General features: G+C 41.6%; 1 protein-coding gene across 1 annotated transcript in view; it reads right to left on the bottom strand.

Annotated features, from left to right (window-relative positions):
- Positions 1 to 24,979, bottom strand: part of GRIK4 (glutamate ionotropic receptor kainate type subunit 4) — a 252,360-nt gene that overhangs the window by 131,912 nt on the left and 95,469 nt on the right. The window contains exon 3 of the mRNA XM_029572271.1: positions 24,580 to 24,711. Coding sequence (XP_029428131.1) covers positions 24,580 to 24,661 — 82 coding nt within the window. The 5' untranslated portion in view covers positions 24,662 to 24,711. The remainder of the gene's footprint in view (positions 1 to 24,579; positions 24,712 to 24,979) is intronic.

Raw genomic sequence — 24,979 nt, 5'->3', positions numbered from 1 at the left:
ACGGACACTCAATCATGTTATCGGTGTACACATATAATCAATCCTGACCGGGATCTCAAGGTCCCATTAGAAACTGATGAAATGTGTTCTACTCCATTTTGGGTCAGCTGTGTGGAAATATAATTTATTTTCTGATACTAGTGTGCTGCTTCTTACTCTGGGCAACCCCACTGGAGTACTTGAGCCTCCTGTACTGATTAGGCTGCTTGGATGCATAGAAATAAAGGTCAATAAATAAGTTAGAAAGGAGCATTCAAGAGCAGTTCCCCTTTCATCAGGTCAATACAATTTAACACACATTAGTGCCTTCGCCTGAAGTGAAACAATGGAATATTTCATGTCACCATCAACAAGGTGGCATGATCTCATTTTTTTCTAAATATCAGAAATTTGCATTTCAATTTAAATAAGTCTGCAGTGTTCAAATAAATTCTTAGGTTTATTCTTTGTTTCCTTTTCTTTCTACTTTCATTCCTAAATGGAAAAAAAATAATCTTTAATGGCATGTTCAGTAATAGTAACACAAGGAAGAAAATTGCTGCTAATTTTTCTAAATTATCTCATCATTTGTACACAACAGCTGTAGAAAAACTATAAAACTCAAACTCCACTGTTGGGGTAGTCTCCATGTATGCCAGATTCCTGGGTTTTGTGCACAACATCACAGTTTCTTCCTGTATATTACGGGGGTACAGGGAAATGAGCAGCCAATCAGATCACTGGGATTGACCTAGCTGACATGCTTCACTGCATTATTATGTTTTGTAATTAATTTTTCAGCAGCTTTCTGAAGGTGCTCCTCCCTCTGCCTCCACCTTCCTGTGACAACTGTACTTGGGCAATGGAGATCCATTGCTGGCTGATGGCAGGAATGGGTTCGTAACATTTTCTGCTTGCTGGAGTTGATCAAAGACTGCGAAGTTGTCAGCTGTCACTGATGAGCGTCAGACCATCACTTCTACATAGCATTTATCTGTCAGGACATATTGTCATCTCTCCAGCTGCGGCTGAGCTATAGGCCAGAGAGTCTGCTCTCCACATTTCCTGTCTTGCATACAGTAGCAGCTGAATTGTTCCACTACCCAGGGACTGACCTCACACCACAGGATGTAGAAGGTTCCGGAGGAAGCCCTAATGTTTGGCCCCTGGTGAAGGATTGTTGCTACAGTAAACAGACTTGGTACTTGGGAGGGTGGAAGGGGATATATAAAACAGTGGAAAAATCCCCAGGAGATTGCGAATTAAGACTCATGGCACAAGAATCAAACACTTCCAAATAAGTTCCACACTCTTGGACTTATGGCCTGGTGGAATAGAAGCATCAATCTTGGGCTTCTATGGTCAAATCATATTGCTGCCTAGATGTAGTAATTTGTGTATGCTGTCTTGTTCACAGCATTTTTGGTGGTGTTCACATCAGCTCGCAGAATGATTGAGCTCCAGGCTTTAGTGACTTTAGCATCTTGCACTAAATGTAATCAAAACAAGGTGGTGCTCCTCATCCATTTCAAGTTCCTGCTCAACATGTATCAGATTTCCACCTTAGCCACTCCATTTAAAATAAAAAAGACCATTAAACATTATTTCCTCACCCACATGAGCGTAAGGGAGAGGCTGCACTTCATATACTGGATTGCAAAAGATCTGTAACCTAGTATGGAGCAAACTGATGTCCAAAGAAAGTCCACCCCGTTTTTTGTTTCTTTTGAGTGCAATAGGTCAAGTCTTTAAATGACAAAATATACCATTTTAAATTCGATAATTTGTATTTCTCATTGTTATGGCCTGGCAGGTCTGACCTTAGAAGAGCATATTAAGGCCCATGCTATCTGGAATCTGATAGATCATTTTGTATCCTAGGTGCTGTAGTTGCAACTTGTTTTGCTATATCATTAGATAAAATATTTTGCACATCAGAAGAACATAAGAACATAAGAAATTGCCATGCTGGGTCAGACCAAGGGTCCATCAAGCCCAGCATTCTGTTTCCAACAGTGGCCAAACCAGGCCTCAAGAACCTGGCAATTACCCAAACACTAAGAAGATCCCATGCTACTGATGCAATTAATAGCAGTGGCTATTCCCTAAGTAAACTTGATTAATAGCCGTTAATAAACTTCTCCTCCAAGAACTTATCCAAACCTTTTTTGAACCCAGCTACACTAACTGCACTAACAGGTAACAAATTCCAGAGCTTTATTGTGCGTTGAGTGAAAAAGAATTTTCTCCATTTAGTCTTAAATGTGCTACTTGCTAACTTCATGGAATGCCCCCTAGTCCTTCTATTATTCGAAAGTGTAAATAACCGATTTACCTCTACTCATTCAAGACCTCTCATGATCTTAAAGACCTCTATCATATCCCTTCTCAGTCATCTCTTCTCCAAGCTGAACAGCCCTAACCTCTTCAACAGTTCCTCATAGGGGAGCTGTTCCATCCCCTTTATCATTTTGGTTGCCCTTCTCTGTACCTTCTCCATCGCAACTATACCTTTTTAAGATGTGGCGACCAGAATTGTACACAGTATTCAAGGTGCGGTCTCACCATGGAGATACATAGAGGCATTACGACATTTTCCGTTTTATAAACCATTCCCTTCCTAATAATTCCTAACATTCTGTTTGCTTTTTTGACTGCTGCAGCATACTGAGCCGACGCTTTTAAAGTATTATCCACTATGATGCCTAGATCTTTTTCCTGGGTGGTAACTCCTAATATGGAACCTAAGATCATGTAGCTATAGCAAGGGTTATTTTTCCCTATATGTAACACCTTGCACTTGTCCACATTAAATTTCATCTGCCATTTGGATGCCCAATCTTCCAGTCTTGCAAGGTCCTCCTGTAATGTATCACAATCCGCTTGTGATTTAACTACTCTGAATAATTTTGTATCATCCACAAATTTGATAACCTCATCATGGTGGTTATACCCTTACAGTTGAGTTAATGCTATGCTCACTGAATGGAAACCATTAAAAATTCTTGTAAATTCAGTAGAAACATATAAACATAGGTTCATATTCAGTGCGAAGAGCGGGTAAAGTTATGCCGATAACTGTACGCGGATATTCAGTGCAATGCAGCCAGTTATGTGTTTCGCTAATCATACCAGGATAAAGTCCAACTTATTTGGATATTTGGATATTCTCCAGGTAACTTTAGAACTCTTTTCAGTATACAACCAGACTTATCTGGAAAGCTTAGTCGCATAATGCTGAATATTGGGTAACACTCAAATCAGTGGTGGTAAATGCAGCAGGAAATCTGTATCCCACGATTTGTCCAGCCTAGTCCAAACTTAGCTGGACAAACCACTTTTATTATGGACCTTTGCAAGATTGGTCTGGCAGGACCAGTTGTTCTTGAACCTCTGCTGGTTCTTGCAAATCATTCCTTCCCCACAAGTGTACTATCATCTCCTTATTTATGATGGCTTCTTGCATCTTTCCTGAAATTAATGTTAGATTAGCAGGTCTGTAGTTTCCTGCTTTGGTTTTGGATCCTTTTCTGAATATGAGAACTACATGTGCTCTTTGTCACTCTTGAGGTTTTTGGCTGGTCTTAATTGCTGAAAACTAATTTCTAGTTTTATCCATAACAGAGCTTACAGCATTCGTCATATCCATTTCGGCAGGTAAGCACGTACCTAGCCAACTTTTTAGTACATATGGGAAATGGAGATTATGCATGAATTTTTAATGATGAGATTAATGCATACTCTCTGTTTTCCCACATGTACTAGAAATTCAGCGAAGTACGCACATACCCACTGAAACGGATGTGACAAACACACATCCCTATCCTTTAGCAACCTTTTATTAGTCATATACTTAGAGCACCTTTTGAGGTTGGTTTTGCTGCCTATAGCAATATTTATTTCATTTTTCATTTTAGATTGCCTGAGTACCCTCTTTAACGCTCTTTGGGCCTCCCTAACCCCTACCCACCTCCTGAAAACTCACCCCGAATCAACATGCCTCCTTACAATGGTCCATATATTGAGTGTCAGGCTGAGCCTTATAAAGAGGCTCTCCCTCTCCTCCCTGGACTCTTATGCCTACTGAGGACCTGTAGCAAAGTTACACTTGCTGAATGCCACTTTCTGTAGCCCCCCGCATGGCCCACTTATGCGCGTATGTGGCCATTTTTGCGCGCGCAAGGCTTTTAAAATCGACCTCTCGGTGTTTAAATTGCCGCTTTAGGATTCTGTTAAAGTGATTAATGAACAGGATTTGGTGGGGGCTGAGGAGCAGGTCTCCTCAGTCCATGCATGCAGTGCTGTGCTAATAAAGGATAATTTGGCTGTCCGTATTAAAATTAAACATTTGAAAATGACTGTAGGAGGGAAAAATCTTAGATTTAACCACTGTCTTCCAGCTATTATTGGATGAAGAGCTTGAACATCCCTACTGAAACCCTCCCGCCTACTGTATGTTTGGTAGGGATGTGCATTTGTTTGAAACAAAAGTGTAAAATGTGATGAATGAGCCTGTTTTTGTTTTATTTCAAATGAACCGAAAATGAAAACAAAAAATGTGGTTAATTTTTCATTTTTGAGAAAGAGTGTGCACTATTAGCAAACAGGAAGCTCTATTAGCAAAATAGTGCACACTATTTGCAAATAGGTGCGCTATTTCCCCCCCCCTCAAAAAAAAAGCCCGAAAATGAAAATCAAACAAAAAATCTCAGAAGTGGAATTTAGGGTGGTTTTACATACACAGTAGGAGGTACGAACACATCACTGAAGATTCATACATCACAGTATACATCACTGAAGATTTTCTGTCATTTCAATTGATGAAAGGTACAAGAGGAGTTGATTTGTACAATGCACTCTCTACCCAGCTTCAAACAAGCTAGGTAGAGAGTGCAACAAGTTAGGTAGAGAGTGCAACAAGCTAACACGGGCACAAGGCACAGAAAAAAGGTGTAGTTATTTCTGGCATTAAAATCCGCTATACTCTATCGCATTTGACGTTAGGAGCCATTCATTACCATTAGCTCTGCCCAAACTCCTCCCACTCACATAACAAAAGTCACATTTGCATAGTAGTGTGCGTTGCACTATTTAACACACACATTATGGCATTATTGCACATTTTAGGGCCTTAGCGCGAAATGATAAATGACCATGTTAGTTGGATATAACTGAAAATCAGCTAAGTTAGCTGGATAATATAGCTCCACTCTAGAATGCCCCTACATTATCTGGTTAAATTTAGTCAGATAAGTGTCATAAATATTCAAAAGCTTGTGAGTTATCTGGCTAAATGCCTTTGAATATGGACTATATATCTATCAATCTCTCTGTCTTTCAATATATATCTATACATATCTATATATTTCTATATATATATAGATATATATATATATATATAAAAAATATCCATATGTTTCAGAAATCAGTGTCTGCTGAATATGTCATCTGTAATTTTTGGGAATAGACTGCAAACTTCACTCAAAATATAATCCAATTGAAGTAGATTAGAAATAAAATAAATAAAATAAATAAAAATACTGAGTTAAAAATTAAAAGAAATTCATACTGCATTGCTTGAGGATAATATCTGAAATGGCTGACTGGACTGAACTGGAATGTTTCCTCTTACTATTCACCACAGAAAAAAATGTAAATCATGTTGTCACTTCAGTAACAGTGACACAAAAGGAACAATATGCAGCTCGGCAAATTAACCGGATAAACATATCTGGCTAACTAGCAGAGTATGTTAAAGTTAGCCGGATATGTTTATCCAGCTAAGTTTAGGACAGATCAGCGGCACGACCAGAGTTAACCACAAAAGTTTCCCCGGCTAACTCCAAATATCAGAGTTAACTGGTTAACTTATGTGGCTATCGCCAGTCCTCCCCGAAATGCCTCCCACCCGCCCCTGGAACGCCCTTGACTTATATGGATAAATCTAGCTGGATAATTAGTTATCTGGCTAGAATTTAGCAGGCTAAGTCTCTCAATAGGTCTGTTTTGCCATTTAGACAGATAACTTTTCAGTTATTCATCTAAATGGCTTTTGAATATTGATCTCACTGTCTCTCCATTATCAGGCACATTGTGTAATAATTCAAAACTGCAAAAAAGTCACTCATAACCTATATATTAAATCTACCATACCTAAACAGCAACAACCTGTATGAAAAGGCAATACTACAAATATTCCACTGTGTCTTAAAATACCAATATACCTCCTGCTGGAAAAAGAACCAGAACAAGCTGGACTACTACATATCACTACACAGAACTTATATGATAGCAGAATACCTTACCTCCTTCTCACACAATTAGAACACAGGCCCTCACCAAATCCAGAATAAGGGATCACAAATAGAGATATGCAAACAAAAATGGAATTTTCTTTGTTTTGCTCTCCACTCCAGCTTCACATGCTCCTCCCCCTTCAACCTCCCTTCCTGCTCCCTGCAGACAGGAGGGAACAAGAGGGAAGAGATGATCTTTGCTTTGCACTGTGCTCTCTTGGCTGCAGACTCCCCATTCCCCCTTCTGTTCCATGTATATTGCTTGGGAGGGGAGGCGCTGGAGCAGGCAGCGCAGAGGCTTGTTCTCTGCTACTGAGATTTGAGGCACTGGTCAGCAAAGTCATGAAGGCAGAGCCCTGTATGCTCATGCAATGGGTCCCCAGCTATGCCCTTAGGTAAAATCAGCCTTTGGGCCTGAGATTTGGGACAGCATCTCCCCTTGTTCCCTCCTATTCCTGGCACTGATAAGAAGATTCAGCAGTAGAAGGAAAAGCAAGAGAAGCTGCGTCCAGTTATAGTCCCACAAAATGTATGTAATCTTAAATTTTGTACATTATTTCATTTCTCCTCAGGTTTTGACCAGAGTAAGAGAGTGTTAGCTCCCGACATCTAATCAAAAATGTATTACGTTAGTCCAATAAAAAGGTATCACTTTTTTTTTTTGTTTACTGACCTTTATTTCCATGAAAGGAAAGAGAAAGAGCAAAGACAGTGTTGCATGATCTGCTCTGCTTCTTGCATGGAATGATTAAGAATAATATAAATGTCAGGAAAGTGAGTATTTTATCTAGTGCAGTAAATTGACTTGACTCTTCCCTCATAGCCAGGATGCATTTCGGGTCTTTTTGGTTTTAGCAGTTACAGAATGAAGCTTCTTTGGCTTTGCTTTTTTTTTTTTTTTGCTGAGATCTGCAACGTGTCACCTGGTCTTTGATTACTTCTAATCCAGCAGAACCCTGTAGTCCGATTATTTACTGATCTTTTCAGACATTTCTGCTTACTCTCCCTTTCATTTCTGCCTTTGCCAACTTGGAGCCATAGTCATCTTGCAAAGGCGACACCTAGGGGATGGATTTAGGGCTCATCATTGCAGCATTTTGGAAAGAGCCCTAGTGAATGCCTTCCAGCTGAGGATTGTTGCCGCAATAACTGGACTAAGTAAGCTGGGAAGGGATATAAAATGGAAAGTAAAATTCGCCAGGTAGTTACGAATGGAGGATCATGGCAACCGATCCCATTCCTGGTTCCTGTTGAGCAGAAAGTCCAAAGGAGTAGGAGAAGTCTGGCTTCCTATTATGAATTCCAGAGATACTGACTCTGCAAAGAGCCATTCACTCATTATATAACTAATTAAAAAATACAGCAAGGTGTGGCGGGAGGGCTGGAAGCAAGCTGCACCTTTGTTAATTAATAGAGAGATGGAGTGTTCCAGATCAACGTGGGACATAAGAATGTAATAGTAAATGGGGAAATGTAGCAGGGTTGTAATATAAAGAGATTTTTCCAGAACTTAGTGACTGGCTGGGGGCAGTTTTGTGGGGAAAAATGTTGAACTGGAAAGCAGAGGCAGCAATGTTAGAATAGCAAGGACGAAAGTGCAGTGGATTAAGGAGGACATAGCAAGAACTAGGGTACAGTGATGTGAGGCTAAATTCCTCCCTCCTGGCACAGGAGTCCTGCTGCATACTGAAATAAAGTGTGTGTGTGTGTAGGGGTCGGGGGAGGATTGAAATCCAAAGGGTTAAGATTTTCACTCCTGACGTAGAGCCATGCTGCATGATGGATAGCAGGGGCTGAGGTACAGTGGGTTAGGATAATTTTCTCAGGCGTTCTGCAGATTATGAATATCATTACCATAACAATCCAGCTGAATCCATTCAAGCCTTCCTCGGTGCAACCCAGGGTCAGGCAGATGTCTCCAGTGACACTTCAGCTCTCACAGATGCTGCTATTGTTGCACTGTGCATGCTGGCCCTGGGCACTGTAGGCAAAATATGTTATGGTCAGCCTGGTGGGTCAGAAGGGTATGGGGGGTTTCAGTTTAACAAACATTCTTTTCTGGATATCTATAAATCCATATGCTGGTGTAACTCCGGAGGTTAATTCAATCCATCTTTGAATACAAAGCCTCAGGCTCACATTGAATCTCTTTCAACTTCAGAGGTAAATAACAAAAGCTTATCCTTGGGAACCACCTTGCACTCCGTCAGAAGAATCTCATTTAAAGTGAGAATGCTATATCTGATTTTAATTACCTGCATCTTTTAACAGTAACTATTTAATATCCACTAGATTCCACATAACCTTCAAACAGTAGAGCATTCTGTTCTTTACATAGTTGACTGATGATGATAATTTAGATCCATTAAGCTTTTCTCCCCAGAGTCAGAATGGGAGAAAACCACAGTGACTCAGGCCCTTGATGACTTTCATTCAGAATGGATCCTGATACACTTTACAATTAAAACACATCAGAAATGCACATGCAGCTGTCTGCAGCAAGGATAGTCTGGCAAAACATTTATAGGGCCAAGAATACATGATAGCTTTTGCAGGAGAGACGTTAGAGGGAATGGCGTTATTATGGTTACCCAATTACAAGTAAGTATATTGAAGTTTGGTCAAAAAAATGTGCCATGTGAAATACAGCAAAATATATCATATTGTCCTCTTCCTCTAGAGTCTAGAGTATATGCATTTAGGTCTCTAACTTTCACCTCATAGAATTTATGGTGTAGACTCTGCAATGTTTTGTTAGCTCTTTTCTGGACTGCCTCTATTTTGTCTACTCCTTTGAAGATAGGCCTCAACATTTGGACACAGCACTCCAGATTAGGTTTTACCAGCAATTACTCTGCTATTACCACTGGCCTTTTCTTCCTACTCTCCCTTTGTAGTTTAGCATTGTGGCTGTTGTCAATGACTTGTAAGGTTGTGCATTCATTTTTAACAAATGCACTAAATGGGACGAATGAGGCCATTGAGATGGCCTTTCATGAAAATATCCAAAAATTCTTGTATGTCTGTACAAGAATATGGTGTCGACTGTCCCCGAGACAGTTGCCAAAGTGACGTTACTTTGGCACTATCCTGCGGAAAACCTGCACCATTTTTAAAGCACAAAGAGTGAGGGCAGAAGCAAGTGGGCATCACTCCTGCCCTTTCTATTATGCCGGACCCCATGCTTGAAGTTGGTGGGGGCCAGGGAGGTCCCCAGCCTGGGAAAATTTTTACTAAGGAGTTGGAGTCTGTGTGGTCCGAGGAGGTTCAGCTGGGTAGGCTCAGGCCCCATGCCCAAAGCTAGATTTTTACCGGCCCAGATTGTTAGGCCTGGGCTCCAGGCTTCTCTTTATTGGGCAGAAGGGAATTTAGAGAGTCTTGGGGGGGGGGGGGGTGTCTGTTTAATAATTGTTTTGTTTTGGGGTTCTTTTTAGCCATTTAATGTTCTATTCCAGTTTGGGAACATTAAATGAACTAAAAAACAACCCCCCTCCCCAAAATGAAAAAACTAAAATGAAAATGTAAGCCCTACATATCCCTACTGCCTCCAGTTTGGTGTACATCATTACCTCATCCCCCATCATGTACTGCTCCCTTGAAGGTGATTTTAAAAGAAATGCGTGTGCACAAAATATCAGATACGTGTGCAAGTAGCGCTTATTCCTTCTAGAGCTATTTTATAAACCTCACACATACATGCACAAGTACTGCTGTGCAAATAACTTTGTAAGTTTAAAAAAGGGATGGGGCCAACATTTACGTACACAAGTTGCAGTTTTATATCCGAGCACAGTGTGCATATAGCTGTTACCTGCACATAGTTACTTCTGCTATGTACGGGGGGCAAGACAGAATAAAACCCTTTATAGCCAAATCCTGACTGGGGGAGTGCAGGGTGAAGAACCAGGGGGTCTTGATGACCTAGAGATAGATTGGGCAAACTGGTGGACTAATTGGTAAACCTGGTGATTTCCTTCACACATGCATGTTATAAAATGTGCTCATTTGAACATGTAAGCGTCAAAATATATAAATAACCTTTCCTCATTTAACTACTTAAAATTAGGAGCACACATACGCATATTTTATATAATACACATGCACTTGCACAGACTATATAAAATTAATGTGCACATGGGTGCGTAGACACTCATTTTAAAGATATCGTCCCTGGTTTCTTTACCCCAAATGTATACCTGAATTTACACCCTTAGAAAATATTTAATGCAAAACCAAAACTGAGGGGGCGTAATGTTTCATTATACCCTGTCACTTTCCCTACTGTATCTGCAGCACCCAGTTGATCCGCATGATGCCTTATATGTTAAACTTGCAATTCCTGCGTTCCACAATGGGGAACTTCAGCTGTAACTTTATATACAACAAATGCTTTTCTGTTGCACAACAGATGATCTGCCATATGCTTCATATGCACAAAAGAAAATACTTTCCATAAGAACATAAGAATTGCTATATTGGGTCAGACCGAGGGTTCATCAAGCCCAGTAACCCTGTTTTCAACAGTGGCCAGTCACAAGTACCTGGCAAGATTCCAAACAGAGAATAGATCCTATGCTGCTATTATGCAGTGATAAGTACTGGATATTCCCAGAGACGGTATCCTTGATACTGATGCACAGGCAGCACATGTATGCATGTATGTTGGCTCGTGCCAAAGGATGCAGCCATTTTATAATATACGCATGTATATGCACGTATGGTATAAAATAGGCTATACACACATACTTGTGTACGGAGTTTTATTTGGACACACGCAAATGCTGTCTCTACTGCTTAAGTGGGGGATTTCAATAGACATGCACACTGATGCATTTACCAATTAAACCAGTTCATTCCCAGTTCTCCCAGTTAAGGGATCAGACTTCCTAACCCCCCTTGTGAACTAGTCTCTCTTTTACTCTGTATAATAAGGAGTGATAAAACTAGAGAGAGATGACGGAATCCCCCACTGTAAGGCCTTATAGGTCAAGCACCCATTTTTAAATTGGATGCACATACTACTTACTGGGAGCCAGTGCAGTTCCTTCAGGAGAAGGATAACATTATCAAACTTAGATTTCCAAAAATAAGTCTGGATGCCGTTTTTTAAACTAATTGGACCCTTCTAAGCTGAACAGTTTTGAGCCTGTGGAAAAGCATATTACAATAATCTGGCTAAGATAAGTGAATGAATAAGAGTTATAAAATCTGCTAATTCAAGAAAAGGCTGGAGCCAATGAGTCAACCAAAGAAGAAAGCAGCAACTCTGCATTAGGTGAGCAATATGACTGGAGAAGCTCAATGAAGAATCAATTGTACTGTCAAGTATAGTAATAACATCCTTGGTCTGGATGGGAACACCAGCAAAGATAGGAGCAGAAAAGTGACGACAAGAACTTCTACTGAACCAAAATGCCTCAGATTTTTCTGGATTAAGCAGTCAGCACCCATAGATAGAAAATCATTGAAATTAGAGAGTGAGTGTGGTAAGTCTGTATCACAGCTTGCAGTGAGCTGGATATCATCAGTGTAAAAATAACTTGAAAACCCCAGACAAGATAGGATAAATATAGATTGAAAAGGATGTGAATGAATATTCAGCCCTGAGGAATGCCATAATTCAGATGACAAGTGTTACGTTTGGCGGTCCATGGGTCAGGCCTGTGAGCCGCTGTACTCACTCTGGTTGCTGGCCTTTTCCCATGGCATGGACACCACCAACGACGGAACACTGCCAAGTACAGCGAGCTGCCCCTAACACCGCTATCTCTATGCTCCCTCACAAGGTTCCCTTACGTGCATGCAGCATGCTCAGAGCTTTAAAGAGCCCACGGTGGGAACAGACATCACGACGCCCTCTGATGACATCACCGGTTCCTTGTATATAAGGGTCTCCAGAACACTCTCTCAACAACAGGTCTCCTTCATTAGCATTGTGTGTTGTTCCTGTGTTCCTGATTGTTCCTGCATTCTTGCTCTTGTTTGTTCCTGCCATATCTCATCCAGCTTTGTCTTCTCCAGCCCTGCTTTCTCCTGCTTGTCTCATCCACCCTTGTCTTGACTAGCTTGTCTCATCCAGCCTCATCCCCTTTTCCTTGTCTCATCCAGTGCTTTGTGTGTCTTCATCCATTCTGGCCTGATCTCCTGGTATCGACCTCTTGCTTTGGACCTGACCACGCTTGCCTGCTCCTGAACCTGACTTCTTATTCAGACCTGACCATAAATGCCTGCCTTCTGGGCCTGACCTCTTGCTTAGACCTGACCATGTTTGCCCACTGCCTGCCCCGAACATTGGCCAGTCTCCATTTCTCCAGCTTGCTGCCTGTCCTGACCCCAGCATGCCCTTGGACTCTTGCTCTCTTCACCACCCAAGGGACCTAATGGACCCCAGAACCCAAGGGCTCAACCCGCAGGGGAGGTGGCTGCTATAGATGAAGCTTCAGACTGTCCCACTACAGGGTGCATTTGACAGCTGCTGGCTTAGGCATTGTAGGTTTGCCTATGAGACTGTGTCAATTAGACTGCAACACAAAGGCAGTCTAAAACAAATTAATGTACTTTGCTGGGTTGCTAAACCATTAGTGTGAGTCTGCACAGGAAAAGAAAGAAATGTAGTAAAAATTAAAAAAAAAACAGAAATAAAGAAAATTATATCTTCCCCTCTGGAATCCCAAATAGCTTATAAATAGAGATAGAAGGGCATTTCAAGAAATCACATAACAGAAATTTTGGACTGGAGATTTCTACAAATGTAAAAATTGCATAACCTCAAATTATATCATTGATTTAGGAAATCTAAATCATGGCACCTGCAAAAAGACATAATAACTAGATACATATAACAATCAATTATCGCATGGCAGATCAAAGTACAGTGATTCATGTGATCAAAAGAACTACATCACGGTAACCAAACATAAAACAAAAAAGAAATCAGGCCAAATGAGTAGATAACTCAGGTCATATAATGAAGTAATGTTGAGCTGGCTTGCTATGACAAGCTCTGAATTCTGACAATCAATGGAATATTCGGTGTATTCAGTAGGTTGTATTAATCTTTTGCTAATCAAGGCCTAAGTTAAATATGTGTGCATAGAACATGTGTGTATGGAAAGGAGCAACACAAATTCAAATTGATGCAGAAGTCAAATGTAATAAACAGAACCACAGATAACTCAGGTATGGCAGATACTACATAGAACATATATTTCATAAGACAAACACATATCCATTTATTTCACAAACATACAGAGTTTAAAAAAGGATTGGAGAAGTCCATTACCTGCTATTAATTAAGTTGACTTAGGGCCGGATTTTAAAGGGTTGGCGCATAAGGTACGCGCGTAACCCTTTTAAAATGCCCCTGCGCGCGCCGAGCCTATTTTGCTTGGTGGTGCGCGCAAGCCCCGGGACCTGCAAAAGGGGCAGTCAGGGGCGAGGCCAGGGGGATGGTGTCGACTTGGGGGTGTGTTCGGGGGCATGTGGGCATTCTGGGAGCATGGCCGAGTGTCCCAACATAGCGGCCTGTGTCGGGGCCTGCCGTTCCAGCAGACAGCCGGCGCGCGTAAGTTACTACTGCCCGGAGGCAGGCATAACTTAGCGGATAAAGGTAGGGGGGGTTAGATAGGGCCGGGGGGGTGGGTTAGGTAGGGGAAGGAGGGGAAGATGCGGGGGGGGGGGGGGGGGGGAAGGAAAGTTCCCTCTGAGGCCGCTCCGATTTCAGAGCGGCCTCGGAGGGAACGGGCAGTGCGTGCAGGGCTCGGCGCGAGCAAGGTGCACAAATGTGCACCCCCTTGTGTGCGCCGACCCCGGATTTTATAAGATACGCGAGGCTACACGCATATCTTATAAAATCCAGTGTACTTTTGTTTGCACCTGGTGCGCGAACAAAAGTACGCGCGCGCGTAGATTTATAAAATCTACCCCTTAGATAATAACCACCGCTATTACTAGCAACAGTAACATGGAATAGACTTAGTTTTTGGGCACTTGCCAGGTTCTTATGGCCTGGATTGGCCACTGTTGGAAACAGGATGCTGGGCTTGATGGACCCTTGGTCTGACCCAGTATGGCATGTTCTTATGTTCTTATGGTATCTCCCCAACATCCTCATTAGTAAACACGGAAGCAAAAAATTAATTTAATCTTTCTGCAATGGCCTTATCTTCCCTAAGAGCCCCTTTAACTCCTCAGTCATCTAGTGGTCCAACCGACTCCCTCACAGGTTTCTTGCTTTGGATATATTTTTAAAACTTTTTATTATGAGTTTTTGCCTCTATGGCCAACTTCATTTCAAATTCTCTCTTCGCCTGTCTTATCAATGTTTTACACTTAACTTGACAATGCTTATGCTTTATCTTATTTTTTTCAGATGGCTCCTTCTTCCAATTTTTGAAGGATGTTCTTTTTGGCTAAAATAGCCTCTTTCACCTCACCTTTTAACCATGATGGTAATCGTTTTGCCTTCCTTCCACCTTTTTTAATGCGTGGAATACATATGGACTGCACCTCTAGGATTGTATTTTTAAACAATGTCCAAGCCTGTTGAACACTTTTAACCTTTGCAGCTGCACCTTTCAGTTTTTTTCTATTTTCCTCATTTTATCAAAGTTTCCCTTTTGAAAGTTTAGTGTTAGAGCTGCAGATTTACTTATTGTCCCCCTTCCAGTTATTAGTTTAAATTGATCATGTTATGATCACTGTTGCCAAGTGGCCCCACCACCGTTACCTCTCTCACCAAATCCTGCGTTCCACTAAGAATTAAATCTAAAATAGCTCCTTCTCTTGTTGGTTCCTGAACCAATTGCTCCATGAAGCAATCATTTATTACATCCAGGAACTTTATGTCTCTAGCAAGTCCTACATTTACCCAGTCAATATTGGGGTAATTGAAATCTCCCATTATTATTGCATTGCCAAATTGGTTTGCTTTCCTGATTTCTCTTAGCATTTCATCATATATCTGACCATTTTGTCCAGGTGGACGTTAGCATACTCCAATCACTATACCCTTACCCAACACACATGGGATTTCTATCCATATAGATTCTACTGAGCATTTAGTCTCTTGTATGATCTTTATCTTGTTGGACTCTAAACCCTCCCGGACATAAAGTGCCACACCCCCATCAAATTGATCCTCCCTATCATTGCGATATAATTTGTACCCTGATATAGCACTGTCCCATTGGTTATCCTCCTTCCACCAGGTCTCTGAGATGCCAATTATGTCTCTCTCATCATTCATTGCTATACATTCTAACTCTTCCATCTTACTTCTTAGACTTCTGGCATTGGAAGTTTAGTTAGAGGGGTAGGGAAGTTTCCTCCCAGTCCGCTCCTCAATTGGAGCGGACTGGGAGGGACCTGGGGAAGGCCCGATTGCATCACTGCACTTATTTAATGGAAATTCATGCCTCCCCCCCCCCCCCACGCGTGCCACCCATACCTGCGCGCGGCCATCAGATTTTATAATGCGTGCACTGGTGCTCGCATTTCATAAAATCGATGCATCCATATGCGCACGCCGGGAACTGCATGTACATGGACAGCTGCACGCTGTTTTTAAAATTGACCCCTTTATGAATATTATTTTACTATTATGATTGCTTTATATTTCTTAATTTTATTATTTAATGTTTTATGAAGAATGGTAATGTTCCTGTTTTTCCATTGTTGCTCTGCATGTAGAGGCTGGGCTTGTTGTGGATTCCAGTTCAGGTCTTCTCAGCACGTTTCTGTTTATATTTTCTGATCTCTTTATTCTGTATTTGGTCAGAGTCTCTCTGTGTTCTGCACATGTGACCGAGGTAAGGTATTTTGCTAGCATGTAATTTCTGTGTAGGGATCTCTAGCAGCCTGGTTTCCTAATAAGAGTTTTATTGATATAATATGTGCAGTGTTGCCTTTTTATAGATAAGGTTGTTAGGGTTGTTTTGGTACGGGAGGTTTACTATATTGTAATGGTAATTCTATTTGTTCATGACTTTCAGAGGGCCAAGCCCACACGCAGCACGCATTACAAAAAGTCTAATTCCATAGGAGTTCCAAGTGTCTTTTTTGCAGAGTTTTCTGGTTGGCACCACAGCAGTGCATGTAAATATAATATGCATGTTGTAAGTGTTATTATTGCCTCAGCAGACTGTACTCTTGAATGTTCTTTTTCATGTACAATTTATTATAAATGCATAATTCAATTGTGTGTGTCTGTAAAGGATGTGGGTGTGTGTGGAGTGGTGTGTGTGTAAGGGCTGTAAAGTTTGCCATGGGTACCTAATACCCTTCTGTGGGGGGAAAGGGGGGGTGGCAGCTATAAGAGATTGCTGGAAGGAGCTGGGCTTTATTTGATGGGCCCGGGACAGACAATGAATGAATTGGGGGGGGGGGGGGGGGGGGGGCAGCACAGTAATTTTTCACACAGAGCAGCAAAAAAGCTAGCACTGGCCCTGCTGCTACACGAATAGTTCACAAAAGACCTGCTTTACTTTGCACTATAAATTGCCCTTCAAGTCATTAATTTGCTTGTTTGTGTATTTAAAAGTAAATAAATTAATGATGGTTAGTGCCAGGAGTCCTTTCTTTTTATTTTATTACTTTAAATATCTCTCTTGAATGAAGAAAAAGTGTTACTGCTGCTGAGAAAAGATGTTCTGCTATTTCTCTGGATATATATCTTTGGATCGCTCTCTGCAGAAACTCATACATTAAAATGAGTAATATTGGGGAAAAATACGTTTCGCATTAGGAATTAACTTTATTGTATGCTCTATGGCAAATAAATAGACTTTTGGGAATCTAAGGAGTTTCTTAAGAGGAAAAGATTTAATGAAGGTTACAGAGTGCATACATCTCTCTGGTAGGATGCGGAAGTGAAACATGAACATAAAGTAAGGAGATCATAACGTAAACATATACATTTCAAATGTGACGTTATAGAAGAGTTCAGAAGATTAATAGGAAGGACATGATTGATCTCAGATGAAAGAATGCATGAGATGATGAGAAGTGGAAGGACCCTTGCAGAAGATCTGGCCAAAAGGAAAATGAAATTTTCTGGGCATGAACAAAGATGTTAGTGCTGGCTAGAGGGCAAAAGAATTAGAGGAAAGCAGAAAGCAGTCACAGGCAGTGGTCTGAAAACGTCATCAGAACAAAGAGGAAAGATGGGCACAGAAAAAACTGGTGCCCTATAGTTGCCAACTTTCATATCAAAGACAGCACTTGAATGGTGAAAATATATAACATAACATTACTAAACCAAGACTATTCTCGCTGTATAATTTGCATTCCACAACTTCAGATATATGAATGATAAACACATATCAATAAGCAGTTATTGAAAGCAAGAGACATAGCATTAGGGTCCATATCTCAATATCAATATCTTCTGATCCTGTCTGCTATTAGGAATTTGTCATTTCCCCTTGTAAGGTGGCATTTAGTTTAGTTTCCTTTATTTAATTTCACATTTTATTTGTTTTATATATGCAGCTATCAAACTGCATAAGTCAAAATTATAGAAATGACAACTGCTGTTGGGCTTTTTCATTGATTCTGTAACCCAGTTTCCAATAATATTGACACAAAACAATTAGGGGTAGAATTTCAAAGGGTTGCGCGCGTAAGATACGCGCGCAACCCCCAAAAACCTACCCGTGCCTCCCCCTGCGCGCGCCGAGCCTATTTTGCATAGGCTCGGCTGTGCGCGCAAGCCCCGGGACGTGCGTATGTCCCGGGGCTTTCAAAAATGGGCGGGCCGGGGCCGGGGGCGGTGGTCCGGGGCGTTCCCGAGTCCTCCGACACAGCGGCCGTGCTGGAGGTTTGCACGCCGGCAGCTGGCTGGTGTGCACAAGTTACGCCTGCCTCAGGCAGGCGTAACTTTGACAACAAAAGGTAGGGGGGGGGGATTTAGGTAGGGCTGGGTGGAGGGTTAGATAGGGGAAGGGAGGGGAAGGTGGGGGGGAGCCGAAAAAAGTTCCCTCTGTGGCTGCTCCAATTTCGGAGCGGCCTTGGAGGGAACGGGGAAAGCCATCAGGCCCTCCCCTAGGGCTCGGCGTGCACAAGGTGCACAATTGGGGGCCATTGCTGCTGTGTCGAGGGATCGCGTGCCGGCAGCCTGCCAGCATTTGCAGCTTGTGCCTGCCTAGAGGCAGGCGCAAAAGGTAGGATACATCTTTGGGGGGGGGGGTTTAGAGTAGGGCTGGGGGGGGGGAAGGTTAGGGGAAGGGGTGGGAAGGTCAGGCTAGGGGGAAGGGAGCAGAGGAAGGCAGTGTGGCTCGGTGCGTGCAAGGTGCACAATTGTGCACCCCCTTGCACGTACCGACCCCAGATTTTATAGCATGCGTGCGCGCAGGGTAGCGCGCACACGAAGGCCACACACGCATGTTATAAAATTTACCCCATACTTTCTTGTTCCCAGCAATCTCTTATAACCTGCCTCTGGCCAGTTCAGTTCCCAAGTGTAGTGGCCTCCATATTCCCTTCTTGATCTCTTATGATCCCTGGCCCTACTTGCTTCCAATTTTCTTGTTAGCTCTGTTGCTAGAGCTCTACTCTCCATCTCCTGATTGTTGTTGGTTCAAACCCTGTTGGCCCCTTTCCCTGACAGATATCAGTTGTTACTCTCCTAGTTACGTTTTCCTTGGAACCAGACAGGAACAGTATATTAAGATTTTTTTGTTTTAAAGATTTGCTGGTTTTGAATTGTAAGTTATGGGTTTGCCCCTATTTATGTAGGGTGACAGTCTAGGAGGAAAATAAATGATTTCTGTCTATGCACAAGGAGGTGTTATCACAATTTTCCTTGTGATATATCTGTTGTTGCTTGATTAAATAGCTGAATGAAAGATAACTTTTTTCTAATTCAACCATTTGAAACCTTTTCTTGATGCTAAATTATCTATCTGGTGGGTAATATCTGAGCTTATTGTTGAAGTAGGAGGATTCTTTTAACTTATACTATCTGTATCAGCTTGTATTAAGGAACTACATAATTTCTTTTGTATTTATTAATATATATTTTCCTTTTCTTTGGTATGCTATCTAGCTCTCTTTTCACTTGGATCTCTTCTGTTTTAAGCGCTAGATAGAAAATGTTCATGAGATTTTTCCTTGTCTCTTTAGTTGTATTTTTATTACCTTCTCATGTGTTTTAATTTCCTGTATTCAAGTTATGCTTGAAGAATATTTTTAATTTTTCGATACAAATAAAGAAAGAAAAATCAAAACATCTTTCTCCTCTCATGTGTAGACCTACAAATATCAGGAAATATGTGAATTTTCTGTACAGAACACAAGGAATCTGTACAGCAGAAAAAAAATGTCAGCATCCTATCAGGATCAATATCCAATGTGACCTTAACCAGAAGGGTAGCTCAAATTATCACGTCCTTCTGTGATCTTTCAAGCAGGGCAGTAACATTCATATTGTCAGGCTTTATGTTGTGTCACCCTTTCCATGGGTCTTCCAGCACCTCCAAATATTAGTGATATGCATACTCATTTTTTTTGTCTTTTTCTTTTTTGTTTTTTTCTGAGATTGTTTTTCATTTTAGGGCTTTTTTTTTGTTTTGGGGAAATAAGAGCACCCTATTTGCAAATAGTGTGCACTGTTTTGCTAACAGTGCTTCCTATTTGCTAATAGTACACACTCTCACGAAAATGAAAAAGTAATACTTTTTGTTTTATTTTTTGGTTCATTTGAAACAAAACAAAAATGGACTCATTCATCACATTTTACAGTCTTGTTTCAATCAAATGCACATCCCTACCAAATATACAGTAGGCGGGAGGGTTTCAGTAGGGATTTTCAAGCTCTCCATCCTATAATAGCTGGAAGACAGTAGTTGTTAAAGCTAAGATTTTTTTTCTCCTAGAGTCATTCTCCAAATGTTTAATTTTAACATGGACAGCCAAATTATCCTTTATTAGCACAGCACTGGATGTGTGGACTGAGGCGAGCTGCTCCTCAGCCCCCATCAAATCTGTTCATTAGTCACTTTAACAGAATCATGAAGCAGCAGTTTAAACCCCGAGGGGACAATTTTCAAAGGATTTACATGTGTAAATGTATCTACTATTGTAGCAATTTTCAAAAGCCATTTACCTGTGTAAAGTGCACTTATGTGGGTAAATCCTATGGACAATTCAATGACATATATTGCAGCAGTTTTCAAAAGCCCACTTACACCGGTAAAGTGCATTTACATGTTTAAAACCCAATTTTAAGCATGTAAATGCTTTTTAAAATTAGGTCCTGAGGTAGTTGCATAACAATCATTAATACAACCTGGAAGTGAGTTGTTCTTGAAGCTAATAATGGTCTAAATCTGCCCCAAAGTGATCTCCTTCTGATGCTATAGCAGTACCCTCAACCTGAGGAACTGGCAGATTCGCCAGTAAACTTCCTATGCTGCATCACCTGTTATACCATTGTTATCAGTGTGTTGCTCCCCACACCAACTGCAGTTCCAATTCCTCATTTATGAGAAGGATTCCTCTGTACCTGTGCAATGGTCCAGAGTAGACACACTCCCCCCAGGCACACATTTTTCCCATCATTAAGAACAATGACTGTATTGCAGACAATGCCAGATTGATTTTGTCAGTTGGCACAGAATGAGGGTCTAAAGAGGTTTATAGGTCCAGGATCATGGAGTACATTATCAGACTTCATGGCCTCATAAATGGCCTGGCTCCCCAGTTCCTGACCACACAACAGACTGCTTCATGGCCCTCAAGGTACAAACCATGGAGTCAGAGGGGTAGTCTAAGTTTTCCTCTTGCATTTGACCATGTTGGATATCAGAATTAGAGAGAAGGAAAAAGTTAAACCAAATGAAACTTATTAAGAAAACAAAAGATATCATAAACTAGCACAGAACAGCACTAGCATCTCCAGGTAGTACCTCCCTCTCCTAACCACAAGAAATTTGTACTGTATGCAGCGTTTGGGATAAGTCGCAGCAGAAAGTGGACAGCAGTTGTGTGAGATCACAGGCTAAATAAAAAAAAATTAAAGAAAATAACTTGAAGGATAAATATCTCATTTATGCAAAGCTGATGAAGTGGACTCTTTTCCTCAAACTTATGCCTGGCAGTTTATATAGTAGGCCTGTGGGTAAATCCGGGCCATCTCTTGGTTGTGCTTAGACTTCAAGAAATGTCCTTCTTCCTGGAAGACCTGAGGGCTCTGATCTTGGGCTTCAGCCACCCTCCCAGCATAGAAGACCGAACAAAAGAACCCGAGTCAAAGTGGATGCTTGAGTTTTGTTAAATCACACTCCGTGACAAGACACCTCCCACTGGGCAGTGGCAGGGACCATGCTGACCTCATACATTCAGCGTCTGAGAAGACTCTGATGTATATAATCCGGGACACTTTGGTGGCACCCTTACAGGTGCCACCAGCTTTTATGGCATTTTTACTCTAAGAAGAGTTTTCTTAGTCTTCAGCAGAAGCTTATAAGAGAGAAACTTTGCTGCAATGCAAAAATTTGAAGTCTTTTCCATTTATTGGTGCAAAGGCAGGCGCCATGATGGATAATGCTGTAGAAAGGGTTTCACATAACTCTATCCTCTAGGTTGTAGTTTGTACATAAGTGCATTCAGCACTTATGAAAAACTGATAAATGAGGTATATTTAGAGAAAAGGCATCTGTGTTTACAAAAGGAACACATTTTACTCCTGGGAAAAACATGCAAAGTTTATTCAGCCTTTATCCAGAAGCGTGAACTAGTCATATCGTTCAAAGATCTCGCATAATTAGTCACATACTTCTTAGATCAAGAAAAAGGATTCAGTCCAAGCAAAAACCTGAAAAAGGCACAAAGGGGGTAACTCTGTGTGGCTGAATCCAACTTTCTACTTTTTGCTACCTAATTACCAAACACCAGCCAAAAGCAATCTCCTATTAAACATGAAGGACTGTAACTTCTGATCACAGATAATGAGGACTAATTACTATGGTTACCCAGAGTACAATATCAGTGAACAACCAGCTGAGACAACAATGAGCTGTGACTTTTCCCAGTGCAAAAACTCTATTCCAGGAACAGATCCATAATGAAGTCGGGCTATTACCAAAGCCACAGTTAATAAGCAGTCATGCTCAAACCTTGTCAGTGAGCCACTCCAAGATTCAAAGTCATATTCCACACTATTTTCTTTGTAACACAACTGGAAACAGGATCAAGTAAAGAATCATGACTCAAAGGCAAAACCAAATTATAACAGAGGTTGGCTATATCTATTCACAGCTAGAAGTGCTTACAATTCACATGCTTATAGTCACCCCTATTCCAACATTGATTTTCAGCGCTAGCTGGCTAAGTTTAAGCGTCCGTGTTTGAGAGCTCTAAACCTAGCTGGTTAACTTTCAGATGGCTAGATTTAGGATGGTTTTCAGTTCAAAATCTAGCTAGCTAGATTTGGCTGAAAATCACCTGGACAAATATTGGCTGGCAAAGGGGTGCATTTACTAAGCTGCAAGAAGGTATAATACACAGAAAACAGTGTTTATCATGTGATATACCTAAACTAATAATAACATTGTAGACTACTTAGCTTGAAAAAACTGTCCAACTCAGTACACTGGTTCAGAAATTGTTGTGTTCAATATCAATGCCCCATCTGACATAAGCCCATGTTTTGGTGTCCCTAGAGCTGCCTCAGGGATTCCAATTATCTTATCCCTTGTCTTGTGAACCCTTCCATATAGAATTAAAAAATGGTGCCTAGCTCAACATAAAATAAAATTCATTTTTAATTCTGGAATCTGTGTGATTGTTTTATTGAATTGATTTGAGGTTCTTGCTCCTTTGTCGGGTATATAGATTTTAACCAGCCAGCTCATAGTAAAAGTGCTCTGTAATAAGTGAAATCAGAGAATTATATTTTTCTTTTGTGTCCTGTGCAGACTTAAAGATGTCATTTGTCGAAGCTAAAGCAATGCACCCCAGCATTGATTGTTATGAAAAAAAAAATGCTACCCCTTTACTAAAATCTTAACCAGAATTTCTGACTCTTGCATTATCAATTACTTCAATGACAAATCTCATGGACACCTGCTTTGATAAATACAGTTGAGGCATTCTGTAAGATTATTCCTGCTATATTGCATAAGGACCCTTTAAAAGGTGAATATAAGAAAATGTTAATCTATACAGTCATTTACAAATAGCTCTGCTATGAAACTATTACAATTTCAGGCTCTCCCTTTGCAGCCTCTTCTCCTAGGGGATCCATCTCTAAATTGATCGATAATACATGAGCAAAATCCAAGAGTACAGGCATGGAAAGTGGAAAGGAAGGAGATGTGGTCTGGAGAACCCAGCTCTCTGTGCTCCAGAAAGTTTCTTGATTTAACAAATAAACAACTTGGCCTCAAACTCTGGGCCGGATTTTTAAATCTACGCGCGCGGGGTACATTTGTGCAAGATACCCGGCACGCACAAATGTACGCCTGATTTTATAACATGCATGCACAGCCACGCGCATGTTATAAAATCCGGGGTTGGCGCGCACAAGGGGGTGCACACTAGTGCACCTTGCACGCGCTGAGCCCTAGGGGAGCTCCAATGGCTTTCCCTGTTCCCTCTGAGGCTGCTCCGAAATCGGAACGGCCTCGGAGGGAACTTTCCTTCGGCCCCCACCCCCACCTTCCCCTCCCTTCCCCTACCTAACCATCCCCCAGCCCGAAAATAAATAAAACCCTTACCTTTGTTGCAGAAGTTACGCCTTCCCCCGGATCAGCAGCCTAGCAGAGGCATCTGGTCATGCCCTGCCCCGCCCCCAGACCTCCCCGTCCCTTTTTTCAAGCCCCAGGACATACACGCGTCCTGGGCCTATGCAAAATAGGCTTGGCGCGTGCAGGAGCGGGTTTAAAAGGGTTGCGACGTAATATATGCCCGTAACCCTTTTAAAATCTGCCCTCTGTGTACCCCCCTAATTTGGTGAGTGTGACTGTGGATTCAAATATCTGTTGATACAGTTTGATATTAGCATAAAAACTACATATAACTGAGCAAGAGTAGGTGAGGAAAAGGAGTGAAATGATTTTGGTTGGGATAAACTGCAGAGTGAAACATAATTTGCAACAGACACACGGAAGAAGGAGATTATTTTGGATCAGATGCAATGAAGGATGAGACATTATTTTGGCTGGGGCACACCAAAGGATGTGCTGTTTATTTAGACTGAGAGGCACTGAAGAGTGGGATGTTGCTTTAACCGACACTGAATGGTGCAGTACTTTGGACAGCAGCCTAGAGGTTAATCCTAAAATCCTCAGCTCAGTTTACTTACCAATCCGTAGAGAATGAGGGCTACCAGCAGTCTTCATTAGCCACACCAGAAAGAGCACCACAGGCGCCAGGACCCGGGGCATTTTCTATAAATCTTCATGGAGCACTGTGGTAGTCTGGGCATAACATAACTCTATGAAAACAAAAAAACAGTGACACAGATCTATATTTACAACACAGCCAACCAATGAAGAACTTTATCCGTCAGCAGGGTGTGGAGCCCAGAACCAAACAGCCGCATCGGGGACCCGGAACATCAATGTGCCCAGCTCTGCCCCCACGCTGATAGGAAATGATAATGCTGGGGGGAGCCCCATGCCACCTTGCTGGCATGGGGCTCCCCCAGAACGCAGGATCCAGGGCAGTTACCTCAATTCCCCTCCCATTAAGGATGGCCCTGA

The sequence above is a fragment of the Rhinatrema bivittatum genome, chromosome 12, assembly GCF_901001135.1.
Source record: "Rhinatrema bivittatum chromosome 12, aRhiBiv1.1, whole genome shotgun sequence".
Taxonomy (NCBI): domain Eukaryota; kingdom Metazoa; phylum Chordata; class Amphibia; order Gymnophiona; family Rhinatrematidae; genus Rhinatrema; species Rhinatrema bivittatum.
This window is presented reverse-complemented; position numbering and strand designations above follow the sequence as displayed.